We start from the raw sequence: 13039 nt of genomic DNA, 5'->3' as shown, positions 1-13039 counted from the left end.
CAATCCATTATAAACGGATCCACTACATTTATCTGTGATTTACTACATTTGGTTTTTAATAAGAGGGAAAGGTTTATGAGGACTTTCTTCTTTACAATACACTAGAAGTTGAGACAAGTGTCTTAATTGTGGCATCAGCCTTGGTTTTGGGTTCCCAGCCTGTGATGTGTAGACAACTGTTTGATCTTTGAAAATGACACTATGCTTTTTTGAGCTTTACTAAAGCTACAAAGTCTTGGACTAGCTTTTAGCTGCTCCTTTAATTCATAAGAAATGAGTGTATAGCCTCTCTGCATTCTATCGATAAAGTAATAACTTTAAATAGACTTCATTATCAATGGTATTATTACTATTAGAAATAACAGCGGTCCACCCTCTGATTTAATAGCAGTCCGCACTAATAAAAAATTTGATCGCCTCACACATGCAAGAATTTTTGCAAATATTTTTTCTGTTAGAAATGTGACTAGGTATTAAAAAATATTTCTGCCATGTTCTGTATGTATATACTTATGCAAATGAACTTGTTTAAGAAATTAGCCGCCTTATTTGCAGTACAGTATATAGAAATACAAGCATATAGCATTAGAAAATAATACATAGGGGAATCCCATTATTTGCCCTCTCTCATCTGCACTGTTGGACAAAACATGTACTTGCCTAATACTCTGCATTCTAGAAATGGCGACCATATTTTCCTTAAAAATGCATTGTGCAGAAAGACTAGTGGTATGTCATGAAGACACTCGACCAACGGAACTTCTGTAGAGTAGGAGGTGGGCTTGTTGGTGTCCAGAGGATCCAACGTGGTTACCTCTCTTGTTTAATAGCTGAGCAATGTTAATTGAGTTCTGTCCAGCAAAGATAGTTTAGTAGGGGATCTGAAGAACCCCCAATAAATTACCACAGTGCCAAACCAGATACCAGATTACATGCAAGTAGTACTTGCCACTTGTCCTATGTTTTAATTGCCTTATTTACAACCTTGCATAATTATATATTAGTTCATATTTGTATTATTTACCTCAGCCTCTATTGTATTCAGGTTAAAACTTACTGACGCTTGAAAGGCTAATATATTTTTGGTGATTTTGTGCATTAATAGTTATTTAGATGTTTCTGATGATTTTGAGGGATTGTGCATCCACTGTATTGCCTGATTCAAGCATTAATTAAAACTATCATCTATCTGTCTATCTATAGATTACAAATCAGGCAGCACTCCAAGGTATAAGCACAAAAAGTGGTGGTTTTTATTGGTCCATCAGTGCAACGTTTCAACTCAACACAAGAGCCTTTCCCAAGCAAAACTCAAGAAAGGCTCTTATGTTGAGCTGAAACGTTGCACTGATGGACCACTAAACACCACCTATTTTTGTGCTTATACCTCGGAGTGCTGCCTCATTTTTAATCTATTGGTTTTGGGTCTGAGAGTCGTGACCCAGGTGGACGTACACCCACATTCTACGGCGGCTGTGCGGCCAACATCTTCTTTGGATTTTATCTATCCATCCATCTATCTATCTATCTATCTCTCTCTCTATCTATCTATCTATCTATCTATCTATCTATCTATCTATCTATCTATCTATCTATCTATCTATCTATCATGGACAAAAGTATTGGGACACACCTCATTGAATTTAGGTGTTTCATTCAGTCTCATTGCCATAGCTGTATAAAATCAAGTACCTAGCCATTCAGTCTGCCTTTAAAACATTTGTGAAAGAATGTTCTAAAGATCTCACTGAATTCCAGCGTGGTACTATAATAGGATGCCACTGTTGCAACAAGTCAGTTTGTGAAATTTATTTTCTCCTAGATATTCCACGAACAACTGTGAATGATATTATTGCAAAGTGGAAGCGTTTAGGAACCACATCAAGTCAGGTGCGAAGTGGCAGACCACGTAAAGTCATAGCAGAGTTGTTAAGTGCTGAGGAGCATAGTGCATAAAAGTCGCCACCGCTCTGCTGACTCCGTAACTGCTGAGTTCCAAACCTCCTCTGGCATTAACATCAGCGCAAAAACTGAGCGCCAGGAGATTCATGGCATGGGTTTCCATGGCCACGCAGCTGCATGCAAGCCTTAAATCACCAAGTACAATGTCAAGTGTTGGAGTGGTGTAAAGCATACCGCAACTGGACTCTGGAGCAGTGGAAACGTGTTCTGTGGAGGGACTAATCGCGCTTCTCTATCTGGCAGTCGGATGGACGAGTCTGAGTTTGGCGAATGCCAGGAGAACCTTACCCGCCTGACTGCATTGTGCTAACTGTAAAGTTTTGTGGAGGAGGGATAATGCTATCGGGTTGAGTTCAAGGGGTTGGCCTAGGCCCCTTAGTTCCAGTGAAGCTTCAGCATACCAAGACATTTTGGACAATTGTATGCTTCTAACTGGGAACAGTTTGGGGAAGGCTCTGTTCTGTTCCATCATGACTGTGCCCCAGTGCACATGCAATATCGATAAAGACATGGTTGGGTGAGTTTGGTGTGGAAGAACTTGACTGGCCCGCACAGAGCCTTGACCTCAGCCCCATCAAACACCTTTGGGATGAACTGGAATAGAGATTGTGATCCAGACCCTCTTGTCCAACATCATTGTCTGACCTCACAAATGCTTTTCTGGTGAAATGGGCAAAAATTTCCACAGACAAGCTCCAAAATCTTGTAGAAAGCCTTCCCAGAAGGGTGGAAGATGGTTTTAACTGCAGGGGGGGGGGGGGGGGACAAACTATGGATTTAGAATGGGATGTCATAAAAGCTTTTTTCATGTCATGGTTTGTGTATAGAGCTTGCTGACTAAAATACAACCGCCATACGATTACATTTTGAGAAGACAACAGTCTATAGACAGCATGCAGTACCGCACAGCATTATCTTAGTACTTTCATGTGATATCCAAATGTCTCCAAAGGGCTTATTTCTTTTCACTAGTACCGTTCATCTGTTTATTTAGTAGGTTGGCAGTGATGTAACAAGCATAGCCGACTGTATTATGCATTCCTCTTGCTTAATGGACTGAATGGTTTGCCTTTTCAAACACTTCTTTTCTTCCTCCGTTCTGTCCATATATATAGCCTCAAGGCATACATGCCAGAGAAACTGAAGTATGCAGTTCCCTCCCTCCAACCTTTTTCTTTTTAATTTCTGTGTAAACTGAACTATGTTTGACTAGAGGTAGTTATCAGGTTTTTCTTATTATTCTTTCTTTTCATTTATACTGGGGCAGCGTGGCTGGAACGTGGCCCAAAACCTCAGGGTGAGGCATAGCCCCCAGGGCAGTCAGCCAGGCAGGAGGTGCTGCAATTACAGGCACACGACAGCCCTATCCCTCCCTCCAACTCACACTTGAAAACTTGGAAGCTTTAAACTTTTATCTGAGCTGATCTTTTGCAACCAATAAATGATAATCCTAGTCTTCGGAACCCCTTCCTATAGACTACTAGTATATTTATTAGTGAGATCAAGATATTATTATGGAATATTATAAAAACTTGTATACTATCTTAACTTTTTACCAAGTTGTACTTTTTACTATTGCAAATTCAATAAGGTAACAAGTACTGCAACAAGAAATGAAGAAGCTCTATAAGAAGAAATGGGTGACGGAACCTTACTTTTAATACAATGAGTTCTGTAATTAGGTAAAAGTATGCCTTGCTCTCGGCACCATGCGTTTATTGGAATCCCTTAAGATTAAATATGTGCAGAGTAGACAACAATATACTGATTTTCTGAAACTATGCCTCAGGATATAGCTTTTCGCCTTAGCATAATCATGGCTAAATTTAAGGAGTGTTTACCACATACAGCGTAGAGATGTACTGCTCTCGTATTCTGCCTGGAGGGGCCATATAGTGAGTGGGACATTGCAGGGTGGGGCTAGTCTGCAACCTTCCAAGCAGTTTAGGAGGGGGACCTCACCTGTCTGATGTCAACACCTCTGGGTGCGGCCAGGTTGGAATGTGCCGCTCCCAGCACTGGCCGCCCAAGTAATTAATCTGTTTTGACTGACAGGTGGCAAGAGGCAGCATCTGAGCTAGAGGGCTGCTCTGAAGGCATACTATGTACACTGAATAAACACCTCTTCATCCACATTGTAGGTCTATTCATCACTCTATTGACCATTTCAGCATAATGTTGAAGTAGTTCTTTAAACAAGTATTTTCTGAATTGAAAACGTTACCAGACAATTTACTCTGCAAGGTTTCAATTTAAAGACCTAAAATAAATAATAGACAGGGGCCTTTCTCTTTTGTGTAGACAATTTCCACAGTGGGATTCCTAAATTAGGATTTCCAATTATTAATATCTGATTGAATAGTAATGTATGAATACATCAATCAGGGTAATAATTATAATACAACCAATGGAGACTTTCCAGCTTCTTCTCACATGGAAGGACATTGCCTTTCTTTACTCTTAGTATTTTCCTTCACACCCCTGTAAGCACAGCTCACTTTTTGACAGTCTGAAAATGTGGACATCTGTGGTAGAAATATTTTAATGGATTTGATTTGATTATGTAAAAAGTAACAGGAGAGTTTACTCTATATTGTATTTAAAGGGTTCATTAATATTTTGTCACATTTTCCAACTAGGGTTTTCTGGGGCTGGATTTATTTTTTCCTTAATATCAGTAAGACTTATTGGCTTTGCATTATGTCAGATTACCTTAAGTTTATCGCATAACGCAGTCCTAATGATGATGTTCAATATTAAGGGCAATACAAAGTTTAGCTTATGGCAAATAGCTGCATAGTATTTGTTCTTTAATGGTGAAATTCATTGGTAAGAGAGAAAATACTAGTGAAAGCATAGACAACATATGACTGAATGGTCAATTTGTAATAGCCATATGATTTGTGTCAAGCCACAAATATATCACTTCAGAGAAAACAGGAAGCCGTTCCTCAGGGGTGGGATCAGGAAATCTTAACATATATGGCTGACATTAGGACTGACCCTGTTTGAGGAAGCTTAATCTGCCTAAGTCTTCTTTTATGATGTTTTTTTTTCCAGGAAAATAAAGATAATGTCACATGAGTTTCCTGTATTTCATTTAAATGATAATCTATGTAGAGCAGTTAACTCCAGCAGCACCGAAAACTAAGGAAACATTTGGCCCCAGGCATTAAAACTGTTCTAAGAAAAGATGTCACCTATTGCAAGCAATCAGATTCCATCACTTATCTTCTTATTAAATGAAACAGGTGATTTGATTGGTTTAATGCATAAGGTCCAATGAGTTTCCAGTTACAATTCCATATCGAATAAAGTTCACACTTCCAACTTTTTTTTATTTTTTATCCTGTATATGATCTATTTATCCTCTATTGCAGATAAAATTAGCTGTACAGGTATGGCGAAAAAGTTTTTTGTTTTTGTTTTCCCCTCGAGAAAGCAGACAGGTGTCTGATGTTACTAACTGGCACGCATGTACATTGTTTTATAGATTCAGACTAATATGCCAAGACCATGTAACTCAGAAGGCAGGTGCTGCGAGTAGGGTCATATTATAGATTCATTGGAATGTTCTTTTAAAACGTGTTATTATTAATGTACCCGATTCTGCTGTTGTTCTCCTGATTTGCCTACCTGAAGCCTGCTTATTTAAACATGACATTGCAGGTGAACCTGAAAACAAGGAGTTGAATAGAAATGGCATGCCAGGTAACTTGATCCAGGATTGCAGCAATAGGAACACTGGATATCACTTGCAAGACATATTTCCCCAGGCTATATATTTTTACTGTTTGTTCTTATTTACCAGTGCATACAGAATAATTGGATGGGTGCTGGTATTGGTATTTAGAGGCTTTTATACTGGATTAGTTTAGGTCAGCATGTATATTGGAAATACAAATAAACATTCCAGGTGATTTGGATATTGCAACTGTATGAAAAGTCAGGCAAACATCACCTTTTTATACGTGCCATTTGGATGCAAGAGCAAATGTTTTCCAGTCATATATTTTCTCTGCCCTTTTATTCACATCTATGTCTGCAGTTCGTGCACCATCACCAGTGCCCTCCCATTCCATGCTACTTTATTTACCGGCGAGTGCCGTGCCTTGTTTTCTGGGTTACTATGGTCTCTTATTAAAAACCATAGATGTGGTGAAATCAGAACTGAATGACCAAACTGTGAGATTTCTCCTTGCTGCAGACGAGGCCCCCTGCACACGGCCGTAGCTGTGATTACGGCACAGATGGGCCAAGGAGTGTCACCTGCATTTGCAGGCCATGCTCACATTATAAAGTATAGTAGCACGGCCTGTAGATGCAAAAAATAGGACGTCCTATTTTTTGGCGGTCATTTCTACGGCCCAGACACTTACTCGAAAATATATGGGAAGGTGTCTGTGGCCCATAGAAATTAATGGATCAGTATATTTATCCGCAATTACGGATCCGTAATTGCGGATAAAAAATTACAGTCGTGTACATGAGGCCTAAAGGGGGAATTTTCCTTTTGGCTGAGGCTGTACCTTCCATTACCAGAAAAAAATATTCCTAAATTGTCAACCACGTGGGCGGTATATAGCAACACAGATAATGGATGAGGACATGTGCACTGAATTCAGGAATTATCAGACCCACGTACTCCAGCAGACCCACGTACTCCTAATAGGTGAGGGTCCCAGAGGTGGGACCCTCACCTATCAGGAATTTATGGCATATCCTGTGGATATGCCATAGTTGCCTAAGATGGGAATACACTATTAAGTTGTACACAGCTGGGCTGTCATTCATGATGTGTAGAAAACGAAAATAGTCTAAACGTGCCACGGTATAATATTGCGGCCCTGTTGAACAGCATACACCATGAAGATGTTCACTGCAGTTCTTCTGCATTGCCTGTTTATTACTTGCCGGTGAATGTTTCTTTAAAGGAGCTAGGTCAAACAACATTCGGAAGGAAACTTTTTTAAAAAGGCAATTTAGTCAGTCATGCTTTGTAGGTTAACATGATTTATTATTATTTTTTTTTGTATTATGTGTACTTTAATGCCAGCCGCCTAATGTATGTAGTTACTTTCTCAAGTTTGCAAGAGGAAAGTAAAAAAAATGTATTTCGCAACATGTATTTTTCAATCTATTTATCTTCTGGCAGCATTTGGTGTATCCGCAGGCTACTTGAAGCTATTATGTTTTAATCCTCTGCCTCAGGGCACAGGACAAATTGCACAATGTCTATCAGCATATTCCGAGAGATCTGCAATACATTTTATCTAAAGCTACCATTATTGGGTCAAAAAATCCTAACCCGCTCCACATGCTGCGTTTAGTTGCACCCAAAGGGGAATGGTATGTTTGTATATAGAATCCTGCATTCTGTAACTAGTTAGGTTATACGATAGCGGCATGTTTCTCCTCTGCTCTACTGTTTTATGCATTTATAGAGAATTGCTAAAGTAAGGTAGTCTCAGGCTTGCTGACAGATGCAAGTTCTCAGAGCTTGTAATATAAGGGGTTCATGTTAGTTCAGCCCCAAAATTCCCAATACATTTGCTTGGAATACAAAAATCAATTGTTAGCTCTTCCTTGGTAACTTTGAGTGAAAAAAATCGACTTTAGAATACAGTTTCTCTATGCTAAATTACTATGAAAATTACATTTTAAATAATGTTTTGTTAATCCACAAATTGAATCCTGTAGTGCTGCACCCTACCAACACCTGGTTACATGACAATACTATTTCCCATTGCTCATCTGTTTGTTTTGCAGGCTTACGAAGTTTGAAAATGGAGTTAATCTTATTATTGATAATTTTATGATCTCAGGGATATGGTGAATTACGATATGTAGTCTAAATGTCTTAACCATTCAATCAGGTGTATGAGAACAGGACAGGTTTAGAGATTAAGCGCTGCCACACCTATTGTAAGCACAGTGGCAGAAATGCCTGGCATATATAACTCACACGTTCTTATACTCTTTCATATGTGTATTGTTGAAGATTGTTGAATTTAGTAACAATTCTCAATTTCTTTGTTTCAGTATTCTACAGAGCTTAAGAAGCTCTACTGCCAAATTGCAAAGACATGTCCGATTCAGATCAAAGTAATGACTCCACCACCACAAGGAGCAGTTATAAGGGCAATGCCAGTCTACAAGAAGGCCGAACATGTCACAGAAGTTGTAAAACGCTGCCCAAACCATGAGCTCAGCCGAGAGTTTAATGAGGGTATGATCAAGAAAAATTCTAATATTTCTATTAGACTTTAAGGTACTATTTGATTGATCATACATACGTTAGTAAAGTCATAGACAAGTAACTTTTGTGTATTTTTGATTTGTAGGACAAATGGCACCAGCCAGTCACCTCATAAGAGTGGAAGGGAACAGCCATGCACAGTATGTGGAAGATCCAATAACCGGGAGACAGAGTGTTCTGGTGCCTTACGAGCCTCCACAGGTAAGATGAAGCATTTCAGGCATAGGTTTTGCATTTTTTGCTCAATGTCAATGGAAGTGCACTGTAGAAGTGTGGTCAGAACCTTATCATAAATATAATTGTCTTCTTTTCAATATATATTTTAGGTTGGCACAGAATTCACAACAATATTGTATAATTTTATGTGCAACAGCAGTTGTGTTGGAGGAATGAACCGTCGGCCAATTTTGATTATTGTAACCCTGGAAACTAGAGAGTGAGTATTTGGACAATTCTCTAGCCAAATTCATAATTCTTTTGTGACTTGCGTGTTGTGAGATACCTCTCACTGACAAATCATAAGCGTCTTTGTCAAAATGTTTAATATTTTTTCCTTTAATTTTCTCAAGTGGTCAAGTACTAGGGCGCCGGTGTTTTGAGGCTCGAATTTGTGCCTGTCCAGGCAGAGACAGAAAGGCAGATGAAGACAGTATCCGGAAACAGCAAGTCACAGACAACACAAAAAATGGAGACGGTACGTATGAAGCATTGTAAATTTGTCATTTTAGCTGTAAGTAGTGAGCAGTGATTTCACACTGTGAGACCAAGTTTCAGACAGCCGTAATGTGGCCGCATTTTAGCTTCTGGGTGCAATACTTAGACCTTCCACGGTACTACTGAACCAAACTTAGATTACCATAGAGTTTTATGGTTATCTAAGTAAGGGCCCTTTTTTACGGGCCAATAATCGGGCTCATTTCTTTTATGCAGCAAGAAATATTATCGTTGTCGGCAGCACAACTCCCTGCGTAAACAGGGAGACGTGCTGCTGACATGATAGAAATGTAGGGGAACAATCGCTCGTCCCCATATATTACTGATCATTTCTCCTTTTGAAAGGAGTAAACGAGCGCCGATCAACGAACTGCCTCGTTGATTGGCACTCGTTTTTACATATCCGGGTGTGTAAAAGGACCCTTAGGTTCAGTAGACCTGCGGGTGGTCCAGGTATTGTGGCCGTAGTGCTAACACTAAAGTGCGGCTGCATTACGGTCCTCTGGTATCGGCCTGACTACTAGGGTAATTGCCACAATAACTTCTATGGTCCCATTTAAACAGTGCACAATGATTTTTTAAGAAGATGGGTAACTTGTATTTTTAGATATCTGGTATCAATGTTTTCTATTGGAACGCTAAAATGTTTATAATTTACTCTAGCAAATATAGTGTTATATAATTTCAGAAGAGACAGCCTGACTCATAAAATGCATTCAATATAAAAAAAATTCTGCTGTTCTTTTCTACAGCTTTCCGACAGACTACACATGGTATTCAGATGACGTCTGTGAAGAAACGACGGTTACCAGATGATGAGGTGTTATATCTACCTGTAAGTCAAACACATTATTTAAGCCAATCTTTAATTCTATGTTTACCTCTTAGTATGGCTGGGAGATTTTGGCAAAAAATAAAATCTAGATTTATATCAACCTTATCGGCGATTTTGATTTGAATCACGATTTTCTTATTACTGATAAATAAACAGAAAAAAATACTGAGAGATAATTTAATAAATTATTTTCTTTTATATAAATAACTTTTTAACATATATTACTATAATAATCGTACGTAACTTCACAATTTTTAACCTCTGCAAATACATTTTTATCAGAAATACAACTGGAAAAATGTATATCTAATTGATTATAACTTTTGTTAAGCTGTTATCCAGCAGTGAACAGGTTAACAGAATCTAATAAATTATGCACTGCATGAACTAGCATTCCTTTCTGCCCTTCACCACCTCAGCCGATCTCCGACATTCCAGGCAAGAGAAGTCTAAATTTCAGCAGGGCCAGGCAGATAGCGCCGAGCGGGCACTTTGTGGAGAGATTACATTAGTGTTTGAAGTCTGAGCAGGACACTGTGCAGCACCGGCCTCACGATGGTGTTTTAAATAAATGACATGAATGCTGGATTCAGGCGACCGTGATTGGGCCATGAAAACCGGTCCGTGTGTCAGTCGGATTTCCCAGCCCGAACGCGGTACATGTAAATGGTACTCTTGGCATCTAGTCATTTAGGCTATATTCACACGACAGTGAAAAAAAAAATGGCCATTAAAAACTGTTTCTTTCAGTTTTGCATTGGCCATTTTGCATCAGTGTGAATTCAAATTTCATACATTTCCAGTCCATCTGTCTGTTTTTAGTGGCCATCTTTCATGGGCGTTAAAAAAACGGATGGATTTCATTTGTCAAGGTTTTTTTGGTCCCAACACCCTGAAAACACCACATTGCTAATATAGATAGTGCTGCAATGTCCCTATAGATAGTGCCATAGTGTCCTCTGTCGAAATGCCCACATAGACAGTGCAAATGCCCACATAGTGCTACAGTGCCCACTGTAGATAGTGCCACAGTGTTCATGTAGATAGTGCCTCACCCCCCCACCCATATAGTGCCGCAGTATCTATATAGTTAGTGTCACAGTGCCCGTGTAGATAGCACCACCTCCCCCACCCCTGTATATAGTGTCACTGTTGCTCCCTCTAAGAGCAGAATCCCCAACCAGAGTGTTGCCAATGCTCTGGCTGGGGATTCTGCTCCTAGAGGGAGTACCTGACGTCACTGTCCATATATGGACAGGGAGGTCAAGGGCTTTGCCTAGACGGGAGTCCCAGGCCAGAGGTCATGCGATGCTCTGGCCCGGGTTTTCGCTTCTAGAGGGAGCCCCTGATGTCACTGTCCATATATGGACAGTGACGACGGGCACCTCACTGGAGCAGAATCCCCGACCAAAGGTTGCCAACGCTCTGGCAGGGTATTCCGCTCCTAGAGGGAGCTATAGTGGTGCTATCTACAGGGGCGTAGTGGTGCTATTTACAATGGGGAGTTCTATCTACAGGGCGGTGTGGCACTATGCTAGGAGCCTCTGCTTCCTCACGGAACTGCTGTTCCATACAGTATCATTTTGTTCAGCACCTTAACAGCAGTTCCGTGGGGAAGCAGGGACGCTGAGCACCATATATGACTTAATATTAAGACACATGGATCTTTCTATGATCGTTCGCCCCCAAACATTTCCATCATGTTGGTAGCACATCTCCCTGTTTTAAACAGGGAGATGTGCTGCCGACAACAATAATATTTAATGCTTCATAAAAGATGCGATCGGCTGATGAACGAACGGTCATATGAACTCTCGTTTTCCCGATCGTTGGCCCGTGTAAAAGGGCCTTTAGTTAGTAGAATAATAGTATTCTAGATATATTACGGTCTTTATTTTGCCCCTTTTAATTCTAGGTAAAAGGCCGGGAGATTTATGAAACTTTATTAAAGATTAAAGAGTCTCTGGAGCTTATGCAGTACATTCCACAACATACCATTGAGAACTACAGACAGCAGCAGCAGCATTTACTACAGAAACAGTAAGTATATTTACATAAGATAAAGCTAAAATAAAACTTTGCATATGTTTGTCTGCTTTGTTTGGTGTGGGAAATATTTTAGCATGTGTTTAATATTGCTTTTAAGATCAAGACTTTGCAGTTTTTTTTACTTTTTCCCCTTTAAATCATAGTAATGTATTTGCTAGTTGCAACACTTTATCCAGAAGTGCAAACGTAAATGCAATTGCCAGTTTGTTTCCTTTTGTCTTATTTTTACAAGCATTCTGGCTGCATCTAGGGAGTTTTGGCCATCTCAGGTTATAGTTATTCATATAATGTCATATAATAAAATATCCAAGCTTCCTGGGATAGCATTAGTTTTCATCAACTTGGCTTTAAAACTCTTAATACATGACATTAAATTGCTTAGGGACAGAAGCCTACAAAGCAACATGCCTGGCCCCCGAAATACAGGGAGGAGTGACATCTTCTCCAGACATCAATGGCAAAAAAGAATGCAGAACAGCCCCAACTACATGGAACACAATCTAAAGTATTCTCCAGTAGAACAAGATGTCAGAGACGAAAATTACCTAAATGAACGGTACAACTTCACATCCATCTTTTAACCTGTGTTAGCGTTTGATTCACCATGATATGCAAATATAGGTGATCCATGGAAGTTCTGGCTCGGTCTGCAGTGTACAATAGGATGTAGGAATAGGATATAATATCTTTATTTTATGTATGTTCTGTATATGTAGTATATAGGACTTGTAGAATGTATGTATTGGAGCAGAGTCAAAATTTCCTTGGCATTTGGTGCTCTACAAAATGCTTGGTCCATGCAGAAAAAGTGTCAAATTGATCAAGTAGAGAGGAGAAGTAGAAAAAGACAAACGTCTACCACAAAGTATATTACGTTTTTTCGGCAATGTACATGTAGTTGTAATGCTACAGTTTAGTATTACTGTATGTTGATGCGGTTAAATAGAATTACTGTTACAGGTATGTGGTAATTCTACAGGTGATTCTCTAAATTGGCAAAAAAAAAATGGGCTGGAAATGTGGTCCCCTTGAATTGAGTTTGGGCAGCTCTTGAGTGTATGGGACATCCAAAGGCATCTGTGTCCAGTCCAAAAAGATAGTTTGTCTAAAATAAAATAAAAATCTTGTTATTGTATATACTACTATATTTTTATAATCACACCATAGTGTATATTGGTAATTTGTAGCAATGCTAATATACATAGACTAAATCTGGTTAT

General features: G+C 39.3%; 1 protein-coding gene across 4 annotated transcripts in view; it reads left to right on the top strand.

Moving 5' to 3' along the window:
• TP63 (tumor protein p63) overlaps positions 1-13039 on the top strand; it is a 55808-nt gene that overhangs the window by 32171 nt on the left and 10598 nt on the right. For 2 of the 4 annotated variants that reach the window (XM_075864076.1, XM_075864077.1), the window contains exons 3-9: positions 8005-8191; positions 8307-8422; positions 8548-8657; positions 8791-8919; positions 9152-9165; positions 9688-9770; positions 11686-11810. In XM_075864076.1, the coding sequence (XP_075720191.1) occupies positions 8005-8191; positions 8307-8422; positions 8548-8657; positions 8791-8919; positions 9152-9165; positions 9688-9770; positions 11686-11810 (764 nt within the window). The remainder of the gene's footprint in view (positions 1-8004; positions 8192-8306; positions 8423-8547; positions 8658-8790; positions 8920-9151; positions 9166-9687; positions 9771-11685; positions 11811-13039) is intronic. The other 2 variants (XM_075864075.1, XM_075864074.1) reach the window with 1 other exon arrangement.

Source organism: Rhinoderma darwinii, chromosome 4 (genome assembly GCF_050947455.1).
Source record: "Rhinoderma darwinii isolate aRhiDar2 chromosome 4, aRhiDar2.hap1, whole genome shotgun sequence".
NCBI lineage: Eukaryota > Metazoa > Chordata > Amphibia > Anura > Rhinodermatidae > Rhinoderma > Rhinoderma darwinii.
Note: the sequence above shows the minus strand (reverse complement) of the source record. Positions and strands in the feature narration are given on the sequence as shown.